The sequence below is a fragment of the Fusarium fujikuroi genome, chromosome FFUJ_chr07, assembly GCF_900079805.1.
Source record: "Fusarium fujikuroi IMI 58289 draft genome, chromosome FFUJ_chr07".
Taxonomy (NCBI): Eukaryota; Fungi; Ascomycota; class Sordariomycetes; order Hypocreales; family Nectriaceae; genus Fusarium; species Fusarium fujikuroi.
Genome location: NC_036628.1, coordinates 2,148,039 through 2,170,808, shown reverse-complemented (window position 1 = coordinate 2,170,808; position 22,770 = coordinate 2,148,039). Strand labels below are relative to the sequence as shown.

The 22,770-nt window shown below is 49.2% G+C and overlaps 6 protein-coding genes; 2 read left to right on the top strand and 4 right to left on the bottom strand.

Annotated features, from left to right (window-relative positions):
- Nucleotides 1-1,304: 1,304 nt before the first annotated feature.
- Nucleotides 1,305-2,453, bottom strand: FFUJ_08446 (uncharacterized protein; the record flags this gene model as incomplete). Its single annotated transcript, XM_023580853.1, has 1 exon — nt 1,305-2,453. The coding sequence occupies one exon, from the start codon at nt 2,451-2,453 to the stop codon at nt 1,305-1,307; it is 1,149 nt and encodes a 382-aa protein (XP_023433554.1).
- Nucleotides 2,454-6,773: 4,320 nt separating this feature from the next.
- FFUJ_08447 (related to cylicin II) lies at nt 6,774-8,607 on the top strand (the record flags this gene model as incomplete). XM_023580852.1 has 3 exons in its annotated part: nt 6,774-6,776; nt 6,844-8,370; nt 8,422-8,607. The coding sequence occupies 3 exons, from the start codon at nt 6,774-6,776 to the stop codon at nt 8,605-8,607; spliced, it is 1,716 nt and encodes a 571-aa protein (XP_023433977.1).
- A 654-nt stretch (nt 8,608-9,261) lies between these two features.
- On the bottom strand, nt 9,262-10,335 carry FFUJ_08448 (related to lustrin A; the record flags this gene model as incomplete). Its single annotated transcript, XM_023580851.1, has 1 exon — nt 9,262-10,335. The coding sequence occupies one exon, from the start codon at nt 10,333-10,335 to the stop codon at nt 9,262-9,264; it is 1,074 nt and encodes a 357-aa protein (XP_023433553.1).
- A 1,339-nt stretch (nt 10,336-11,674) lies between these two features.
- Nucleotides 11,675-12,173, bottom strand: FFUJ_08449 (uncharacterized protein; the record flags this gene model as incomplete). XM_023580849.1 has 3 exons in its annotated part: nt 11,675-11,823; nt 11,885-11,981; nt 12,045-12,173. The coding sequence occupies 3 exons, from the start codon at nt 12,171-12,173 to the stop codon at nt 11,675-11,677; spliced, it is 375 nt and encodes a 124-aa protein (XP_023433552.1).
- Nucleotides 12,174-13,741: 1,568 nt separating this feature from the next.
- Nucleotides 13,742-16,564, bottom strand: FFUJ_08450 (uncharacterized protein; the record flags this gene model as incomplete). XM_023580848.1 has 3 exons in its annotated part: nt 13,742-15,894; nt 15,944-16,359; nt 16,422-16,564. The coding sequence occupies 3 exons, from the start codon at nt 16,562-16,564 to the stop codon at nt 13,742-13,744; spliced, it is 2,712 nt and encodes a 903-aa protein (XP_023433551.1).
- A 2,733-nt stretch (nt 16,565-19,297) lies between these two features.
- On the top strand, nt 19,298-20,943 carry FFUJ_08451 (uncharacterized protein; the record flags this gene model as incomplete). XM_023580847.1 has 3 exons in its annotated part: nt 19,298-19,635; nt 19,682-19,955; nt 20,011-20,943. 3 exons carry the CDS (start codon nt 19,298-19,300, stop codon nt 20,941-20,943), a joined length of 1,545 nt encoding a protein of 514 aa, XP_023433550.1.
- Nucleotides 20,944-22,770: the final 1,827 nt, after the last annotated feature.

The following is a 22,770-nucleotide window of genomic DNA, read 5'->3' as shown; positions in this document are numbered from 1 at the left end:
TAATATAAGTTCTATATTGGTATGCTAAGATACCACAAGATTTGTTCAGGTGGAAGAGGGGAATGACCTCAAAGTTGCGGGTGGGTGATAGAGACGATACTTAGCTTGTGTTGACGACGGTGGAGTTTCAAAACAATCAAGGGACTCGAGCAGCTCTTATCGATAAGTACCCCACATTGCAATCACTTACACGGCAGCTCCTAGGTATTGATCATCAACTAACAACAATTAGACTAGCTATGTTGCAGGAACCGCTGAACTATCCAGCCACAGGTGTTGATCCATCCAGATAACACTATATCTCATCTGTTATATATCGTTCCAAGTACCTACCTGGGAATAGCATTCATGATTGCGACCAACACTGACACACTAGGAGTATCCCCATGAAGCCAAAGGAATAGACAATACATGCCCAGTGCATTTAGAAATTACACAGTTGCGTTCAACCAATGCAACCAGAGCTCAGATCTACGCAGCTCCTGATCTTCCAGAGTGCTTGTCAAAGCTTCATAGCCTCTGTAGATAAAGGAAGACACAGCATTTCACTTACATAGCCGAAAGCTAGAACTGCAAGGCCAAGACTGATGATCTAATGCTCTGGTTCCAAAGATGCTGGAGTTAGTGGCATCAAGCGATGCCCTCTTAGCAGTTTGAGCTGAAAAGCCACCGCTCTTTATCGAACTTATGCAACGATTCATTGCCACTACATAAAAAGGTGAGAAAGAAACTCTCAGTGTGTCCTATTTCTTCTAGATTGCTTCAATGATGACGATAAATGCCAAACGCTTTCATGTTGTCTGCCAGACCTATATCCATGTCTTCTCCGCATATATATGATGATCTTCTGTGCTCAAATATCATGCCCATCTTTATATCTTCAATAAACAAATTCGACATATCGTAACAGTCTAAAGGTATCCCTGTGAAATCCAATGTGACAATTCCGTATTCGGCCTGGATGCAAATTCTATGCAAAACATGCAATATCATTTCTCTGATCAAATGGTCTCCTCAACCTTCAGTATCCGTACCTGCCCGTTGCATAACTGATCATGGGGTTAAGGTAAGGCGAACACAATCAATGGTTCACCGTTGCCCGAACCCTGGTAGACTCAGGGGCTGGTCGGTGTAGGCGGTGTCATACTCGTGGGATGCGAAAAGGTGAGTCGTGATCGTCGTCAGAGTGACCCCTAGTCGCCCTCTCGTCCTCGTAATGTCATTAATGTTCATGCCTATGCGGGCCGGGGTAGCATGATGGCTGTCGCAGCTCATGTGGTGCGTGGCTTGCAGGGTCTAGCGCTCTAGCTGGAGCTTGAGCCCATCTCCATAATTTCGATGGCCCAATAGGGCAATTCCCTTGCGAGATGCTGGTGCGCGACAAGTTCATCCTCACTGGAGTCTGGCTCCTCAAGCTCCTCGATCCGCGCAGGGGGCGGATCATGGAATAATAAGCTGGTGCGATGCATCTTTCTCCGCATACGGCGTGCGCTGGAGCCGACCTCGTTTGCGTCGAGCCCTTCGCCCTCATCCTCCGAGTCGCTGAGCTCGCTGTGTGTCCGTTTGCCAAAGCTGCTACCCATGCTCATACGTCGGAATTTCTTGATTTGCTCGCGGCGCTTCAAGAATTGCGCTTCCTCGTCAAGTTCGCCCTCGCCCTCGGGACTTTGCTCGTTATCTGATGTTTCGTTGCTGCAAGTGAGATTCCTAAAATCCTTGACCATAGTCTTGTGGGCTTTCCTGCTTCGTGACCTTGAGCGACTGCGATTGGATTCAATCTCGGTAGGTTGTAGAACATCGAGTCCGTCGCAATCGCTATCCATAGGGTCAATATCCTCGACAGTGAAATTACAAGCAACTGTAGCCGTAGCCGTTGAAGTAACAGTAATGTGAGACGTCTCAGCTTCGTCTGTTGCGCCGGATCTGTCGGATTCTGAGCCTGAGTCAGATTCTGAAGTGTCTGAATCACTAGAGCTGTCGGTGTCATCGTCGCCAAGCTCCATAGCAGAGTCGTCAATTGGTGAGGAGACGGCTGGGCCAGTAGCATTCCCCATGCTCCGTATGCTGGGACTTGCCGAACCTTCTTCATCCTCATCTTCACTGCTGCTGTCCTCATCACTGGTGTCGTCGGCCATGCCGGATGAGGAAGACGAGCGAGGGCTTAACTGATGAGGGCCAACTGAAGGCTGATAGCTGAATTGGTGTCCATCGCCAGTTGGCTTGATGTTAGGATCCGAATCCAAGGACTGAAAATAATCATGAAAGTCAGGTTGGCGCCGAGGTTTTAGACTGGTCTTGCGTAGGAATGGCGGCGATGTGGTGGGGGTTTCTGGTGGCGAGTTGGGGTCGGCGGTGAGAGGTTGATTCTGGACTTCTTGTACTTGGGCTCGAAGTTGAGCGACGTTGAGGTTTGGCGTCGCGGGCCGCCGCCGAAGGCTCTTTTTTGGCGGCATGGCTGATGTGGTGTATAGATCGGTAAACCTTAGAGTTGAGGTCTAATAAGAAACGTATATATGGTATGGGATAATAGAAATCCCAATTGCATCCAGGTGTTAACCTTTGATGGACAGACAGATAAGTCGTCTAACAAGCCTCGAGTCAAAGACTCGAGTAGGACCGTCAACGACAAGTAACTTGGGTCGATAAGGGTCTTGTCGATCGACGACAAGTATTGGATGTGTAGTCAAGTATGTAGTTTGGTTGACTATGATGTGGGGTAAACAAACGGATGGAGTCGAGCCGATCCGGAAGTAAAACGAGTAAGATATAATAGCAAGGTGAGGTGAGGTGAGATCAAGTGAGGGTGTAGTTGAGTGAGGCGGTTTAGTCTGGTTTGAGGTTGAGGTACCAGGCAAGAGAACAACAATGCGTCGCCTTGCCTTGGTACGAAGAGGGAAGAGAACAAGAAAAGACGGAAGACAAAAAGACGACAGGGAGAAAAAAAAATTGCAACCGTTGGCTACTGCAAGGCAAAGCAAATGCAGATGCAGTAGTAGCGGTAGCAATAGCGGTAGCGGTAGTGGTGCTGGCTGGGCTGGGCTGGGCTCAGTGCGTGCTGTATGAAGACGTGGGCGTGGGTGTGAGCGTGGGTGTTGACGTGGGTATAGTTATGCAATTGGATATACAGAGACTGGGCTGGGTTAGGTCAATACTACGCGGGGCTGCCAGTCGAGTCCCAGTCCAGTCAGTTGCCAGCAGAGCATAGACGATGCAAGGCAATGCACCCAAGTGGCCGAGGGTGGGAGTGAAGAGGGGAACGTAGATGGAGTCGATTGGGTGCCCCGGTCAAATAAGCCCAGTCAAGTCCAGGCTGTTTGTTTAATGATGCGGTGGGTGATTGGCGATAGAATTGGTTGGGCGGTTTATTCTTTCAGGCCCTTGATAACGTCTGGAGTGCTGTTTGACTTTCAAGAGAGCCAGCACTGACCTTGTAATTCAGGAGAGTCGCAAATCGGTAGTAAAGATAGAAGGTTCAAGGAAACAAAATAGAAGAAGCGGAGAAGATGACAAGACGGGGGACAAACGCACAAGCCAAGTCGAGTCAAGGCCGGGTCTTGCTTGGTTGGGGGGGGGGGGGGGGGTTGTCCCGTCAGGTCCAGTCAGTCAGGAAGGTCCTCGCTTGATTCAACTTTGGGCCTCAAGCCAGTCAATGGTATGTTGATGTTTGTGACGATCAATCGGTAGTGGAGAGACAATGGCAGATATCAATGGATGAGTCTGCTATGAGCAATAAACAGTAGCGATAGTCAGGGAGTCAGGACCCAGAGGAGAAACCTCCAACACGGAGAGGATGATATGCGACTTGTGTTTGGGGTCATGATAAGTCTTTCTCCAAAGACAGGCGATAGAGTCGTCCTAGAAAGGGGACAGGGACCTGGAGAGATATTCCTTCAAGATATCTCTGTCAGTCCACTTATCGTAATATCGTAGTGCCTCGTAGTAAGGTATATCGCTACTGCTAAGACCCAATGTCTGTGCAGTACGGAGAAGGAAGAATCTCGTCGTCGAGATTAATAAGGTTGGAGATGATTATCAATACCGTTTGTAGTTCTTTTGTCATTCACCTGAGAGAATCCAAGTGAAGATGACAAAAAAGGAAGAAAAGAAGGGAAAAGAGAAGAAGGAAAACAAAAAGTGTGAGAAGAGGAGGGGAAGGTGCAAGATAAAAAATAAAAATTAAAAATTAAAAAAAAAGTAAAGAGCACCTCAGATGCAATGCAAGTGAGATGCGGATGGCGAGCACCGACCGGAGTCAGTGGACGGAGGGGGTACCTTTACTGTAGAGAAACGACGGATCTTTGATAGGCTCCACGGTCCTTGGTGATGAACAGGTGAAATGCACAACAGATTGAAAAGACGATGAGCTATGTAGGTCACTGTATGTAACTACCGTAATGGTACCAGCCTGGTACGGGATGGTACGGCGATGATCAAGTCTGTAGCAGCAGCAGCAGCGGCGGCACTGTAAGTCAAAAAGTTAGAGGCCGATCAACGATGATGCCATTGATCAAATGACGATGGATGACAGACAGACAGGCAGAGAAGACAATCAGTCAGGCCAGACCAGTGGATAGATAAGAGAAGCCTAACAACAAGGAATGTCCTTGCATCTGAGCCTCAGCCGCGCTTCTAGTTCAAAGAATCTAGTCTAGCGCAGAGAGTTTCTGTTGCTCGGCTCTCTTTAGGAGCGAAGCGGCCTTTTTCGTCTTCGTGCGGAGGAGGAGAGTGGATGGGCGATCAACTTGGACTGCCGGGGCCGGGGCCGGGTTCGGATCGGGTCTGTAAAACCACCACAAAAAGGAGGAGGTTGGGCCGTAGATAGTTAATGTCTCAGTGGATGAGGCCTAAGAGGTTCAACTAAGACTCTTTTCTGGTTCCACAGACTTGGTCTTGGTTCTCAGACCTGGATAAAGAGGCTCCGGGTGAATTGAGGGCTGACAGGTCTAGATCGAGACAGATCGGACGGTTTCGTTGTCACGCAGGCAGGTCTTGTCTTGATACAGGTTTATGCAGTCACCTCTTTTTTTCTTTACACTGAAGCTGACTGACTGAATAGGTACCTATCCAGATGGGGGTCCAAAGCGGATGGGATGTATAAATAAAAGTAATCAATGTGAAATCAACAAGAAGAGACTCGACACTTGTATGATAATGGATATCAGACTTGGCATAGAGGAGTCTATGCCCATGGTTAGTTATCTGTTGTTTTACTCTTGGGCATTGCCTTTATATCAATGCCAATAACCCCAACCTGAGCCAGTCTTGGCTCTCATTATAGACTGTGATACAATGCGAATCCTCGGACATGGAACGGCCCGCTCTGTCCATTCCACCCACGTCTTGAAAGATTCATGTGAAAACAGGGAGTCAAGTCTCACCGAGCCCATTCTAACCCAGCCCTGCACTAGCGTCGGGTCTCTGCCAACACAGAAAACAACCTTGAAATGGAAGTTGAATGGAAAGGCCCTTGGTCAAGTGGAAACATCTAAAAAAGAACCCTTGCACGATCGAATGGATCCCACAAATTTCGAGACCTCGAGTGAAAAGCAAAATAATCACTCAACGCAGTGCCCAAACACGACTTCTTCTAAGCGCCGTCGTGGACCAACCCATTTTATCAGATCCATACGAGGGGGCATCACCGACATCCATGATTTGGGCACCAATGCTCGAGGTAGGGTCCAGTCTTTGTGAGTTTTCCCCCCTCTCTCTGTCTTTCTCTCCATCCACAGGGAATCGACAAGGGCATTGTTTGTGTTAGTCGATGGGAGCCACTGTTGTGACTTTTGACACGTTGGTATGACTCTTAAATTCTGGAGACTGTGCTACATACTTAAGTTAGTACCTCACTTATTGTGCGCGGTAATTATTTGTCTGTCGATAAAAGATGCAGTAATATCCAAACGGTCAGACTTTGATTGATTCATTCAGCCTCGACGAGGGCTTGTCTGGCCTCGTAATGCAATGCATGAGTTGTCAAACATCAAACGAATAAGACACTCGGTGAGATGCAAAGCAACGCACAACAAAAGAGAGAAAACACATGATACGTTACAGGCTTGAAATCGAGGTACAGACAGTACTTGAAGGATCATGAGGGTACTGATGATACCCATTGTTCGGTACCGAGACGCAGACGCTGTTCAACGGCCCGTCATCGTCATCACGCATTTGCGTATTCCGCTTCTGCGAGGAATTGAGTCGTCTGTCCTGCAGAGTCTGACGAAAACGGGTTTTTGTCGCGCGTGCCTATCGCGAAGGCACACGTCTGATGGCATCATCGTGTAGCATTGGGGGAGCTGCATCGCACAAACGGGCTAAACTTTCGCTTATCGTTTTGGCATTTCTAGCTGAAGTCGATGAGTCTAGTCAAGATGAGCATCGTGTCATTTGTGTGGCTCGTGCTGAGAGTGTTAATCCAACTGTCTCTCAGTCTGATGATGCGGAGTGAGTGGCGTGAATGTTCAACAGACAGAATGGTATGAGCAAACCGGTCAGATACACCGTGTTGTAAAACACACACAATGATAAAGACTGAAACTGTCTAGAGCACACGATATCGCTATAGTGTAACTCTAAATCTGGATCATGACTGAGGCGTAGAATGAATGACATCCATCAACCGTTTCCCATCCCGGATCTGAGCGGAGACAGACACGGGCTGCCCCGCTTCCCCGTCCCAGCGCCCGGAGCCGCTGAAACTCAAATCATCAATCCATTGGCCCGTAATTTTAAGTCAAACAAACAAACCATTTCCTTGCACAACAAACACCATGGTAAGTAAAAGAACACCAGCTTGTCACTCACACGGCCATTTCGATTAACATGCACTCCTTTTGATAGGCTCTAGATCCAAACCCGCAAGGGCGCAAGCGCGGTAGGCCTGCAAACGCGTCCAAACAAGCCCCTAGCGCGTCGCAAGATCGACCAGACGAGTATGAAGCCGATGTCGAAGAAGCTGCGCGTCCGAAACAACGAGGACGACCAAAGAAAAAAGCGCAAGAAGATGCGCCCGGGGAAGAAGTAGCGCAGGCGGAGAAACCCAAAAAGAAGCGTGGTCGACCTTCACCGGAAGATAGGAATGCGGAAAAGTCGACAGAAAATGCACCGCAACCGAAACGAAAACGCGGCCGCCCTTCACTAGAGAGAAATCAGGATGCTCAAGAAGCTGATCCAGAAACGGTAGAAGAGGCGGTCCAACCAAAGAGGAAGCGTGCACGCCCATCTCTCGAAAAGAATCAGGATGAGGAGCCTAAGCAGGAAACAGAAGATGCTGGAAAGCAAAAACGAAAGAAGAAGTCGAAGGAGACACAGATTGAAGAGCCAGAGGAGCAGCCAGAGGAGCAGCCCCAACCGCGAAAAAAGGGCCGCAAGGCAGCTCAACAACCTGAGCCGGAGGCAGAACAAGCACCAGCACCCCGAAAGAGACAGCGTCATGAAATCAAAGAGTCCGGGCCTGAACCTGTATCTGAACAAGAGGCGCAACCACGACGAAGCCCACGGAATTCTTTGCGCGATCTTGGCGAAGATGCCAATAACAAGGGCAGCAAAGCCGAAAGGTCCAAAAAGAAGAAGGATCGTGTATCACAGGAAAATGCAGAAGATGAACAACTCGAAGATGCTCCCAAGAAGCGTGGTCGCCCAAAAGGGGGAAGACCATCGGCTGAGACCGCGGATGAACCACAAGAAGAGCCTCAAGAGACGAATAAGAAGAAACGTCGTGGCAAGGAGAAAGACGATGCACCCTCTGACTCAGACGAATCTCTCGCCTCCCCGCCAAAGCCATACATCCACATTGCTTCCTTTAAACGCACAATCCGCTCCTCCAAAGTTGCGGCAGACTGGACTGGTCTATCGGGCGCATCACTTCCCACTACTAAATCCATCCTCAAACTCGCCCAACAACCTATCCTGCAACGCATGGCCCCGACGAACAACCGACGCACCCATGCCTCTGCAGCATTACATCTCGTCTACCGCCGCATGGAACGTAAACTCGCCCGTGGTCTACCCTTCCCCCCTGGGAATCCATCATCAAAGACTACAAAACGGCGCCTGGATGCTGATGGGGGTCGTGCACTGGAGCTTGATTTTGAGGCGGTGCTCGATGGGAAGGCGGCGTTGGAGAGACAGCTTGTGCCTGGGATGCATGCAGTTGAGCTACTGAAGGCGGAGAAGGAGAGGATGGAGAGAGAGCTTGAGAGGGATTATGAAAAACTGAGGAACTTGGAGGCAAATGCGAGGGCACAAACAAGAGAGCGGAAGGATTTGTTCCGAAAAGCACATGTTCTCGCACCGACATCAAGGCCAGCCAGCAAGGATCAAGATACAACTTTTGTTACTGATACCAAAGATCAGGAAAGTCTCAAGGTAAGTTTGTTCCGTGGCATTAGCTTACGTCCGGAGAACTCACAAAAGCAGGACATTGTCAATACACCTCTTGAGCCTATAGCCCTGCAACTAGCAGACCACGTCGAAAGTATCCGTGGTAACCTCCAACAGGCTGATGGGCTCACACCACAATTGAGTCGGACAAAAGCTGCTTTACAGGATGTGTTGCAGCGGTACCTAGATGAAGTAACTTACGAGCAGGTTGTCCTTGGATAAGTGCTCTGTGAAAGATATGAGATGATGAAATAAGCTACTTGGGCTATGCATGAATGGATGAGCGAGGCGTTGGATTACGGTTTGGATGGGTTTGCATAAACGCATGGCCTCAGCTGAGCGCCAGGGTGCAGGTACAGATAACATCCAGAAATGAATTTTTTCAAAGCCATCGAGGGGCATTGCGCGTTCATATTTATTGCTTATGCTGTCTCATATCTACACAACTACATCTGCAGCAGGAGGGATATGTGGTATAAAAAGCAAGATGTGCATGTGTATAAGACTCAAATGAGACAAGAAGCGGTCTATGGAACCGTCATTCCTGATAAGCATAACCCAAGTCTATCTATCTACAAGCGCTTCCATAAACCAACCCCAACCGTGCTACAGTCAAAAGGGAACAAGACCAAGTAACCCGAGGGTATTTGTTGAGTGGACCAGATAAGACGAAAGTTCATGATTCTCATTGAATTGATTTTGAAGAAAGAAGCAGACAAAAAAAAAAAAAAAAAAGGTAAATTGTCATACATCCAGGCGAGTAGTTGACCTATACAAAGATGTTCCCCCTTCCACTAGATGCCTAACCAAGAAGTGACCAAATGGTGAGTAATGTACAGATGAGACTTCATATACATATGAGTTGTCTCAAGACATCTATCGGAGACGGCGAGAGAAGCCAGTGGGCTTAGCGTAGCCACCAGTGGCAGTGTTGTTGACGGGGTAAGGGACAACGGTGACAGTAGCCTCGAGGGTAGTGGTGGTGTCGCAGAACTCATCCTCGTCATCGTCGTCCTCAGAGTCATCATCCTCAGAGTCATCACCATGAACAGCCTTGTCGGTGACGGTAGCATCATCAGAGCTGCCGGTCTTGCTGGCCTCAGGGACAACAGTGACATAGACAGTGGAAGCAGGGGCGGTGACAGTGACAGTCTCGGCAACACACTCGCCGTTACCATTACCGGAGCCGGAGCCACCATTGTTGGACCCGTTGCCGGAGCCGTTGCTAGTGCCCTTGGAGCCCTCCTCCTCACTCTTGCCGGTGCTGTAGCCGTTGTCACCGCCGGAAGCGGGATTGGTCTCACCGACGCGCTCAATGGTCTTGGTGACGGTGCCAGTCTTGGTCTTGGTGGTGGTAGTGGTGGTATCATCCTCGGGGGTACCGTTACCCTTGGAGCCGTCATCGGTGACCTGAGGGCCAGCAGGGACGGTGATGGTGGTCTGGAGAGTCTTGTGGATGGTGGTAGTGATGGTCTCGTCACCCTGGGTAAGAGTGACAACCTGCTCAGTGGTGTAGTCGGAAACGACGGTCTTGTCGCCCTCCTTAGGGGGAGGATAAGCACCGCCAGTGGTCATGGGGACGGAAGCGGTGTAAGGGGCAGTAAGGGTCTTGCCAGTAACACCACCGGTCTCAGCATCGTGAAGGACGGAAGTGTAGATAGAGCTGGCGTCAGCGACGGGGCAGACAACCTCAGTGAGGATAACGGTGTTAGTCTCAACGTAGGTGACCTTGTCGGACTCGGGGAGCTGAGCAATGGCAGTGTGATCACGAGCAGGGCAGTTGGTGACAGTAGGAGCGCAGCTGGTGATGGTCTCGACGACAGTGGTCTTGACGGTCAAAGTGGTCTGGGTGTCGGTGCCGTTGTCGCGGCGGTAGTGGGCGTGGTGGGGGAAGTTGTAGGCGTTGGCCACGGCGGCAAGCATGCCGATGGAAGCGACGACGGACTTCATTTTGAAGATAGAGGTGGTTTGGATGTGATTTGGTTAAGTGGTTTGATTTTGCGGTAGCTTCAAATTTGTCTATGACAACGGTTTGCGATGCGATTCAAATGGCCGTAGAAGTCAATTCCACAGTCGGGCAGCGAGCAAGACACAGTTTTGCTTCACTAAAAGAAAGGATAGAGTTGGAACGTGAGAAACGCTGGTTGCTGTAACGCTGGAAGGATCGTAATGGCAGAAGCCGGAAATGAATGGAAAGTCACGATAGAGACTGAACGAGTGTGGTGGTTGTGATAGACAAGACTGAGAAGCCGGATCTGAGGTGAGGCAGGAAGCGTTAGATATTAAGAGAAACTAGAGTCGGGGGCGTAGTACCAACTGGGCTGGAACGCCTCTTTTTAGCTCAATGTCTCTTGCAGGGGAGCAGGCTGCAACCACAAAACGCCGGACTGCCAAGATGCTTTGAGCATGGGTGGTGTTGTGGTCCACCAGGAGGCCCCTTGGATTAAGAGAGGGCCAGGGTCTGCATCTCGAGTTTGGGCCTTGATCAGAATGAGAGGGAGATGTACCCACTCGGGCACGTTCCCTCTAGCGACTGGTGAGCCATCTTCGGGTCTCCGCAGCTGAAGGAGATGTGATTATCGCGAAGGATCATCGAAAGCGAATGGCACGCATGCGTACCATACCGTATAGTTGAACGATAGGAGTAGCGACAGACTAGCTAGGCGACGAGCCAGTGCCAGGGCTAGGACCATGCACCTGAGCTAGAGAGGCTTATTCATAGTAACCTTTCGTTATGAGCGTATCCTTTCATCTTGCTTTGGCGGGTTGGTCGGTTGCTGCGGCGTTGACGTTGTTGAGATGAACATGGATGTGATTTGATTGGAGATGATGGAAGAGTCAAGACCAACCGTTGGAGAAGGTTGAGGTTCAGATGTCGGTGGGGCGTTCTGGCTCTTGCCTCAAAAGGAATGGTTCAGGGGCGCGGTAGGCTTCTCGGGCCAGGGTCCACGGGGTGTCTGACTAGGGGGGTTTGGGGCTAAGGAAGCGCTTTTTGGTGAGCGAGCACCCTGTAATTTAGCGATATTATTCCAATTCAATTGAACCTTGGTCGGCTTTGATGATTGTTCATGCTATATCTGAGCATGATCATGGGTGTTCTCATAGTGTTGGACGGCAATTACTTGAGACACTTGTTGACTCTTGACTCTGGCTGATACATAACACAAAAGGTTATGTTTCACTCTCCTGCATTGTCCATCTTTTATTCTCTCCCTTAGTCAGATCGAATAGCGCCACCACGTCACGTTATGCAGGTACCGTGCAGAACCTGAGACGCCACGCGGGCCAATTAAACCTCCAGACTCTTAATCACCGCCATCCCGAGATTTCGTTGTTCTGGCGCCCGCCACATTTTGGTCTGGGGCGGCGAATGAGAAATAGCCACAATCATCGTCAAGTGATGAATGTTTCGAGGAGCGCCAGCTACTAGTTCTCTATCTGTACACATGTTGCACAGCATAGACAACAGCGCTTAAATCAGGCGAGGCTGCTTATTTACCTAGAGTCTGTGGCCTGCTGCTGTGCACATTTACCCCTATGTATGTCCTGCTCGTCAGCGAGGTAATTTCAGCCTTGTGCGCTGTAAACGCCAGAACCTGCAATATGCCGCCGTGCGTGCCTGTCTAGACCACTAGAAATGTCCGACGGGATCGACAAACCTGGCACGCAGGATTAGTGCAACTCTGACAACTCAAACTCAAGCCATAACCGGACCCCAGAGATTCCCGAGGCTTTGAAGCAATATCCAGGTCATCCTGACGATGTCTTGCTACTCCAAGGAGGTCCATCGTCAAGGAAACGAAGAGCCTAGAACCCAAAAGTCAAACATTTTTCTCTCATGTCGAGACTGTCCCTGGCAAGCTGAGAAGTCGTTAGAAAAAAAGAAAGAAAAAAGTCCCAAAACAAGTCCCTTGCATGCTTGACCGCGATTTGGCAGAGTCAGACAAAGCCCACTCTCTTATGCAGGCTTCCACCAAAAAAGATTCTTTTCTTCCCTGCCAAGCATCTCCTCGGATCTAGAATGACTCAGATCCTGGGTCTCAACTTTCGACCTTTTTCTGTTCTTCTCTGATTAGAGACCACGGCTGTGACGAGTGATCCGGGACTGGTAGCTAAGCCTCATCGGCATACGGCAGTCAATGAACTACAGTTCCTACACTAACCTAAGCTCTAATAATAATAGTAGATTCGCACAGAAGATTGGTCGAGTCGTACAGAGAGGCACATGGGTAGATCGTAACTGGAAATGACCCTCAATTGCCGATCCTCCGGAATAGAATCAGCCAGCCAGACTGGTCACTGAACGGTGTTGGTTACCCAATCTGGCAATTAGATTCTTGTTACTCCGTATGCTTTCTATGTAACAGGCTCTGGCAGCGTTGATCTAGGTTTTGCTCGCTTGGATGAGGCAATTTTGCATCAATATGCAGGTACCGATCCGCAGATTGTCGTCTCCATCTTCTCAGTCTCCATCTCCAATATCAGTCATCATCTATAGGTAGATCAAGATTCCCAAGTTGCACATATTTTACGAGGAATATGTCCCATACTCCGTAGAAGACTTCAGAAAAGCCACGTCCCTTCGTATATGTTTCACTTCTCAGCCGCCTCCGGGCAACCCGTCCCCCGATGCCATCCCTGTCGTTTCATCAAACCCCCTTGGTCCCTGTCTCGTCTCGTCGCAGAACAACAAGTTGCCAACTTTGTTTCCCCACTCGTAAATTACCTCTTCCAAGTTCCGCGGTTCCAACGGCTTGTCATCTCGATAATGTCGTCGTCGTCGTCGTCGTCGTCTTCATATATCAAAAACATCCCACGCAAGGGTTTAAAATTCTAGCAACACTTTTTTACTCCTTTTCTAGATTTTTACGAGAATACTTATTATTCGGCTCATTTTAAACATTCAAGCCGCGCAATCGCTCATCTCATATCGTCTCGTCTCGGCAATCATTCATGCCTCATAGGCAGACTTGGCCTTGGCGGGCGGTTCTACTGTTGACCAAAGTCCCGACTTATGCTTGATACATGCGAAATAGATTGCCGGGATATGCTGACTGCGAATCTCATCTCATCTTCAAGGTACGGAGTACAGTCACATATGATCAAGCATGAGGCTCGCGCCGAGTAACTTTAAGCCATGTCAATTCTAGCCCTGCCGTCAGCTGCAGTTGGCTGCATCGCCAGGGAACCTCAAATCCTACATGGTGTCACTATCCACAACTCAAATGCGCTGCGCCCTGTTGTGATTTCCGATCAGGTAGACACCGAGATTGCCAATCATTTACCGGACTCGGGTAGCGTGGGAGTGACCTGGATATACCCTCGATCTCTTGGGCGCACCCATTCATCCCGTCCTTCATTCCACCTCCTCAATTCGTGGCCGAGGCTTCCCAGCTGTGTCCACCAAAGTTCCGCTGGGGTTGATATGGAGGCCCGCCAGTCGCGTCAGTCCTGGACTACTTGTTGACTCTTGCGGCGGGAGGATGCTTGCCATTTGCCAGTTCTCGAGGCTTTCAACCACGTCCTTTGCATGCTGTTGGACCAGTCCATCGTTGTCCGTTTGAGCCACATATTGCAGTGTCCTCACAATATCCTCTCGACTCTCGTCAGTCAGACCAAAGCCAAGTTTCCTACCAGACTCCTTAGCAGCGTCGAGAGCCCTCACAAAACTTAACACGTTCAGGATGGCAGCTCTTCGTAGAATTGCCGTCTCCATCTCTCGTTCCATTGCTAGGATATTGATGCAGAGGTCAACGCTACCAGATACGAGCGTTGGCCCAATCCCTCCTATGTTCGTTTCAATAGCAGCGCCAAAGATTGACAAGGCAGAAGTTCGTATCCGAACATCTTCTGCGCCTCTTTTACTTTCCCATCCATGAAGGATTTGAGCCAAGATGTCATTCCTAGCCCTCTCTTCTTCTGTCACTTCTTCTTCATCCAAGTCCATGTCATCATCCTCATCCTCCTTTTTCTTCTTCAGTTTTCTGAGCTTCTCATCACGAGCTTGTTTAGCCATGGTTTTGGCTCGATATCCACGACGTCCAGCGATAGACAGCAAGGTCTCGCTAACTTGACGTGCAACATCACCGATGAAGGTTTCCCCTAGTCGCTGGATCACTTGCAATAAAGCTTCTCCAAACCGCAGCCGAACATCCGTCGTAGACTTTTCCTGTGGGTCTAAATAGTGGTCTAGAAGCTCTTGAACTGCCGATTTAGGATGTTTGTTGGCCAGCTGAGTATAAACTTTGATGACTCGAAGGTTTATGTAGTCGTCGTTGTTCTCGAGTAGGGTCGACAAAAGCACGGCAACTGCAGGGATGTCGAGGATTGGGCTGTCTTTAAGTATCAGACCAGAAAGCAGGTTCAACCCTTCAGACACGATGGGTGCTGGATTGTCTTCGCCCCCGGTGACATATTCCATGGCCAGTTTATATGTCCTCTGATCTTCAATCTGCCGGGTGCTGGGGGCCGAGGCAGAGACATCATCCTGCTCCATTTCGTCTCGATACTTGAGAAGCAGCGCTAGGTTCCTTGCTGTAGGTGACAATTGTGGCCTGTCTTCATTGCTCAATCGTTCCAGTGAACTCTCTACAATTTTGAGCTCTTCTGGTTTAATGTGGGATTTCTGGAATGTCGGCGCAGTGATGACCAGATTCAGTAAGCTTAGTACCACAGCGAGTAGGTCATCTGCTAGCTTTGACTTAGTATCTGCAGCAAGAACTTCGCATGCCAACTCTAGTAGCTGATCAAACTGGCTCACGAGCTTTTCTGGAGCCTTGTCCATCAGCTTTTGTAGAATAGTGACCTCGAAAAGATTTTGCAGAGGTGAATCTGCCTTTTCATCCTTAGGACGCAGATCAATTTTGATCTCGTCATTTGTTTTTTCTGCTGTTTCAATCCAGCGCTTTAGGAGGCTCAAGAAGATGGATGATACCTCTGTAACCGAGCACGATGAGGCTATGAACTCAACCAGCTTGGCTGCTTTGCCTTCGAGTTCGTTCCAGTTCAGCTCAATGCCTGAGGTTGAATCAAGTCCACGAGGTTCTGTGATCTCAATGTCGCCTTTACCTTTGAGTCGATACTCCCAAGGGCTTTTAATTCCTTCTGTGGCGCCTCTGCAGAGGAGGTTTCGAACGAATGGTCTGACACTTTCGGAATTACCGAATATCCTCAGATAGGCCTGCAGCAGTGTCCTCGCAGGCTTGACGAAGTTCTCTTCGGTACTAGGTGGTGGGTTTTGCCACGAGGCGAGAGCCCATATCTGTACTAATACTAGCCTAAGGAGACGTCGGCATAGCCCGGGTGAAGAATTGGATATCACCAGAGTCATGAGACGCTGTAGCGAGGTTTTGAGAGACTGAGAGGTGATGAGAACACGATCACGGCTAAAATCGACAATTCCCTCGTTTTCTTGCTTAATAGCAGTGGAATCAGGGTTGCCCATCGATCGTAAGGTTGGGTTTATATCCTGGACTAGAGGCTGAACAAATGCATTCCAACCGGGAGATCCTAACTCTGAGCTTAGTCTTGCTTATAGAGATTGTCTGTTGTTACTCACCTGGTGCACCATATTGCTTGTTCCCCAATACGCCATAGCCTACGATCTGAGAAGCGGTTTTCGCGAGTTCAGGACCAGCAGTTCCATCGATGAGCTCAAATAGCTGTCCTGAGATGCCCTCGAACCACGCTTCCGCTGTCGTACTGGTCGGAACTGATGAGAGGAGTTTCGTTGCAACGGCGACACCTTCATGTGTTATGCTAGCTCCTTGCTTTTGTGGTCCAGCTTTTGCGTCTTGGGTTCTACCAACATTACTAGGGTGTACTGAGAAGACGAATTCCATGGTTCCACGGACGCCAGTTGGGCGTAGAGGGAGGAGGGTGAGGGTCTGGACTAGAGGATCCCTTAACCATTGTGGGAGAACTGACGGCTTAATGAGTGTATTTAGAGCAGGCAGAAGTTTCCAGACTGGTGTTCTTGTAGTTTGTTAGTGCCCTGATATTGAAACAAGTAGTTTCGTAATAGAGTTGGAGCTCACCTTTCGATGAGTTTGTCGAATGCTGGGAGGCCCGATTCCCGAGTGCTGGCATCATTTGTTGGATCAAAAGCTTTTTTACCAGCTTCAACTATCTCCTCAAGTATTTTCGGGTGTGCAGCAGTAGAAGATGAAGAGCTTGCCATGCTGCGTTAAAAATTAATAACGAGCTTCAAAAACTTGCGTGGGTAGGTGAGGTATGTATGTTGGAAACAAGAAAAAGTGAATTGCTATAGGGTGTTTGTCATCATGATCCAAGAGCTCCAGCCTTCATGTGCGCCCCACACTGTATGCACTGTGAAGAGGCTGGAGCCATCACGTGCAGGCGCGTTTGCAGTGGAGGCCCACATATCTCATCGCGTCTATGTCTCAGTGTGTTGAACTCGACTTTCTCAGTCAACAACCACTTCATGACGCTGTTCAGTTTCTCGGATTCTCTACTGGAGACGCGACACCCGCCAAAAGATATGATTCATACGGATCAGCTTTCCGAGGCTCCCGACGCGGTCAAGACGAGTTCCTTCACTACTATCAACACGCGCGACGCCTCCCCCACAGTCCTCCGGTCCTCGTTTCTCGCAAGGGATCCTATTGTAGGCACCCGTATCATTTGGTTACCCTCACATATGCCGCTCTCGAGCCTGTAACAGGACGTCGTGAATGCCGCAGCCGGATTATGGTGGGTAGCGCGTCCTGTGTAGGATGTACCAAGCGGGCAGGTGAACGAGGTTCGGAACTTAACCCTAAGAAGATATCTGGTTATCAAGTTTTGCGCTCTTGTCGCCCAAGTCGTCTTTTATGCCGGTGAAGCACCAGCTGTCATGATGCCCGCTGAAAAGTTGGATGATTGACTCATGGCGCTACTGCCGACGGACAGGCGAGGAGGGCAGTCCAGTCACCATTTGGTGCGCGAGAGGATCGGTGCCATGAGTCGTTTGGTAAGAGCCTCTGGTCCGAGGACGCTCGTCAGCCCTTTCCGCTGGAACCAGCACATTGGTCAAGAGTAGACCGTCTAGTCGTTGTGATTAGCTCTGGGTTTTGGGGATGGAACTAGTCTGACCACTTGTTCATATTGCTAGCCTGCTCATTGCGCACAAGCAGCTGAGAAGTGGAGCTTCGGTTTGGCCTTCAAACAGCCAGTCACTGAATTTCATTCATGTCCCGAGTTTTCGCTTGCCGGAACCGCCAGTTAGGGTAATTCCATCTGGTGCAGTGGGCAACTCGTGGAAACACACAGAAATCCAGCGACTGACATATCTTGCCAATCGTATAGCTCCCGGTCCTTCACAGCTGCTCGTGGCATGGTGTGTTGCTGCACTACATATCTCCTAACCCGTTCGCACACTGGACCACACCACAGCACTTGCTACCGGTGTGTGACGCTCCGCGTCTGGTCTGACCAAGCGCATTAACCTCCAGCCATGGGTCACAATCCCTTGGTCATGATGGGCGCCAGCAAGCCTGCAAGGATCAGAAGGTCTGAACAGGTCCCTCAGATCCGCCGAAAGGTTGAACTGAGATGAAAGGGTGGTTTTTATGGATGTCTTTTGTCCACCCGTCAAAGCCCTCCATACCTCTCGCTGGCGAGAAATTTGGAGAGGAATCAAAAACTAGTCCTAGTTGGCAGCGCGAATCATACAGAAGGAGCTCTCTCGTCAGTGTCGGTGGGTTTTCAGACTGCGTTCTGCCATGGCAACCTTTTGGTGGAGTCGTGTTTACGAAGGTACTGGGGTCATTATGGGATCGTCAGCTCACGACACAGTCTTCACCTTTGCAATGGCCGTTGTTGCAGGAGGATACTTGCGGTTGGTGTTGGAAGCATCACCGGGACCCATCTCGAGTTGGAGTCAAAGTTTCGTGCTTGTCTGGTGCTGTGAAAGACCCTTTCGTCAAGTTGAATTTCACGACTCTGGCCGCACTGTTGAGGCTGGGTTGTATTGTTGGATCTAGGACAGGCCTTGTTGGGTAGGGTAGTCCTGGCTGTTCTCTCGCCTGAAAATGGTGTGGAGGACAGCCCCCCGCGGTGAGGGGATAAGTCTACCCATTCTTTCTGTTGATTGGACAAGTGCTAATATTCAGACAGGACCAGAGCAATCTAGATACACTAGTTGCCATGTTTGGACAAGTCTTTCAGGTAAGTTCAAGATCTAAAGTCAATCGTTGTGTGGGGAAGTTGGAAGATCCCGCCTAGATCGGCATTCGGATCCGACGGATCGGAGAATTAGTGTCGTGATGTCATGAATGCCAAGATTTGCCAACGTCCGCGTTTCTTCGGCAGCAAATCAGAACTAATAAAACACTCGTCGTAAACTTTATGCATCTGTAACAAATGATCTGCGACAGATTTGGAGTGTGTGGGTTGCTCTAAGAAGCTTGCTTCCATCCTGGTGGTGTTACACGAGTGCTGACAAGGAAATGAGGAAGGAAAAAAGACACATCAACTGGTGCTTCTTTGCAAGAAGATGCCATTGTAAACATCGTAAAAACTCTAAAGAACTATAAAATAATAGACTTGACTCGCATCGTGTTTATCAACTTGTCCAAGAAATGTAAATAAATTTATAAGTATTATAACGAGAAGGACCAAGTTTGTCTAGTTCTATGTTTTTCTTGCTTGCTGAGCCAGCCAATAGGAAATATCCGATGACTGAGATACCTGGTTGCTGATGATGTCACATAATGCAGGAACCTGCTCCCCATGTCTGAGCTGATGATAGGTACTAACCAACTAAACAAAAACAAGATTGCCCCTGCTACCTAAGCTTACCAGGTCCGCTTACTCCTCATAAATTATTCCCTCCCTTCACTTGTTCTCTGGTGTCTTGGCTCTCTGTTCTCACGCTACTCTTCGAAAGCCAAGACTTCAAGACATATCCATCATGGTGAAAGCAGCATTCTTGGGCTTACTGCCCGCCGTTATGGCCATCCCAGCAGCCGCTCCCGGTCCCGCACCAACGGTTTATCGTAGAGAGGCAATTCCAGTTCCAGCTGCTCAGCCTACGCACATTATGGACCACGAGCGACGTGATATCATTGGCGATGTGGAGACTTATGTCGGAAGTCTAGTTAGTGGTGTTGAGACAAAGATCAAGGGATGGGTCAATTCAGGCATTCTCGACTTTCCAACTGGTTTCCCTACAGGCGATGCTGTTAAGAAGTCAGCAGGTGTCGACGACGATGATTTGAAAGCCGAGCCAACACAGGTTCTAAATATTCCGTAAGTAGCCTCATTCACTACGAGAACCACCCTAACTAGGGGACAGCCCATACGGCAATTGGACCAACAAGGGTTGGAACGTTCGAGTGCATGGCAATGTTTACAAGATCCCCAACCTGAGCCAGGAGAAAGTCGACGACCTCGCCAATGTCTTCCTCATCGACACGAGTGTTGACAAACTGTCTAAGTCTCAGCAAGCTCAGGCTCGAAATGTGACAAGGTCTATCTTTGTGGTGCAACAGGACAATGTTGAGGTCAAGATGAACTTTGTGAACAATGTTGATGTGTCTCCCGATGAGAGCGGTGGTGCAATTGATGCGGTAAGCCAAACAAAACAAAGTAGAAACATGGAACCAGTTGCTGACCATGTATTAGAGGGGGGGTTCGCAAAACATCACCATGCCATACAACACAACTCTGGAGGGCGACTTTGACGCATTTGTCGTGCTTAAGAACACCACAGGCCCCAACAATGGCTATCTGATCCCCGGCAACGAAACCTCGAAGATCCAGACCCTCAATGTTTATGCCGAGGGTAAGAACAACAGCGGAAACGCAACCGCTTACCTCGTACCACCCAAGGGTATCACTATTGTCTCTGACATCGACGATATTCTGCGAGTGACAAAGATTTACGAGCCAAAAGAGGGTCTTCTAAACACTTTTGCTCGACCCTTCACTCCATGGATGAACATGCCCGATATTTACGCCAACTGGTCGTCTTCAGTGAAGGACTTGCACTTCCACTATCTCACTACGACACCTGAGCAGGCCACTCGTAACTACATGAGCTTCATCTACAACACTTACCCACTGGGCTCATTCGATACCCGTCCACTGAACTTCTCAGACGTCTCAGCGACACTGTCCATCCGTCGCTTCTTGCTCGATAAGGTCTTCCAGACCTTCCCTGATCGCAAGTTCATCCTTGTCGCCGACACGAGCAACTCAGACGTAATGAAGGACTACCCAGCGATGTACAAGGACTATCCTGGTCAAGTGCAGTGCATCCTTTTGCGCAACACTAGCTCCACTGACAGCGGTGACAAGTTCCCGTATAATACCAAGGGCTTCAAGGACATTCCTCAGAAAAACTACATGTTCTTCCACGTGCCTGACGATATCGCCAAGATTGACATCGCCAACGGCGGGTGCTACAACAGCTCTATCAAGCAGAACGTTACTTTTGACTACCAGGGTCTTCCTTTTGGCTTGAGCGACGACGATAATGCCGCTACGGGTGTTACACCTAGGTTAGGAATGATTGTTGCAGGATTGATCGCTGCTAGTTTGGCGATGATGGTTTAGTAGAATTAGAGTGCATTATTCCTGGGTATCATGACATCAGACTGCAACATACTAGGTTAGTAGTTACGAGCATAATGATCACGTTGAATTCCTCATGACAAACCTCACTCCTCTCCCCAGACGCTATATTCGGAGGAGACGAACTCCTTTTCATGAGAGAATCATGATCTCAAGGGTTAACAAGTCTGTTGCCGACAGAATACTCTATAATTTGATTATCACAGCACCCAAACTTTTACCGTGACATGACATTTGTTTCCTCCATTTTCACAAACCGTGCGTGTTCTTTCATAATCACGTATCCAATTACGTCAACCGGAATACATTCCGTTCAACGGCACACGAGTAATCTTTCGGAACTTGTCCACCCAAAGGAAGCTATAAAATTCAACATCCAGCTGAGATATCGTATGACAACGGCACCTCTGCCGCATAGATCGTATGAACACCATCCCAGGCTCTTGGATATGAGCATCTCGTTGCGGAAAATAATCTCCTGTGTCTTGAGAGGATTATCCGGCACTCCGTGCATCGTATCCTGTCGTATCATGGCTCAAGCAACGAATATGCATTCTGACTCCACTACGGTACTTGGAACTTCTAGGGTTGAAGGATTCCATACAACTGTCAAAGCTTATTGCGAATAGGCACAAACTCTCTTGAGTTGTTGACGAGGAAGATGTTCTGTACTAGAACGGCGGGCCCCGACTCCAAAAGAGATGAAATGGTCAGACAGCACATGCTCTAAATCACCAAGACAAGCCACTTAATACTAAATACATTAGTAGCTGCACTTGACTGATTCATGAACTGGTTGGTTTGTTCCTGGCTGTGGTCACGTCTGTATGACCCCAAGTGAGGTCTGCAGTAATTCTCTCAATCGTTCCATTCCGCTTCTGGAACGGGGATGTTGTTTGTGCCATGACGCTTCTACCACTGGCACTAAGCTATGGAAAATGGGCTGATGCAGGGTTCTGAAGGTGCTGTATCCATAGCGCGTAGAATCCTCGCGAGATCTCGCAGGCATCTTTCGCATACCGAGCGTCGCACTGTAAGAGGATGGGAGGAGACAAGGTTCACGCCAAGACCAGGGATGGCTGTGTTATTTATTCTCTCTTTCTAAAGTTCCGGCATATAACGGATCTTCCAAGGAGGCCAAGTCAGATGCTCAATTGGGACACTTCTGCGAGGCTGAGAGTGGTCATCGGCCTTTAGAGCTGTGACTCAAATTGAGGAATTGCCCAATAGGATCTCAATTGATACCCGCGCAGCGCAGCTGAGACATTGAGGCTACCTAGTCGTCAATCTTAGCGAGGTGTGAGGTGTGTGTAAGCTATTTCTAGAAGGGAGTCTAGGGAGTCTACGCATGATACAACGGCATCCTTTAGAAGTTGAACTAAAGACTCATGGCTGAATGGACGGAAGCTTCCAAAGGGCCCTAGACCTTGAAAACCCATACTAAAGACTGGTCAAGTTTTACGGGCGCTACTCCGTAGTGGAGACTGTTTTCCCCTGATCAGCCAGTTGACAGCGGCTCATATCCTATTTGATAATGGTGTTGTGGATGTTGAAATGGAAGCACTAATCCGTAGCTGCCGTGTCTGTCTCTTGCCAATTGAGCATGTTCCTGGACCACAGACTGCTCATTCAGGCCGGAAAGAACGGAGACCTACAGGTGAGTCCCCGCCTGAGCTCTTTCTTGATTCAAACATTTTCTGGGCTGCTCTGGCCACATTGGATTGGATCAGAAGGCAAGGGTACATGAAGATGACTGTTCACTTGTCATTATTCGTATTCCCCACTCCCGATGTCGCATCCAGAAGCCAC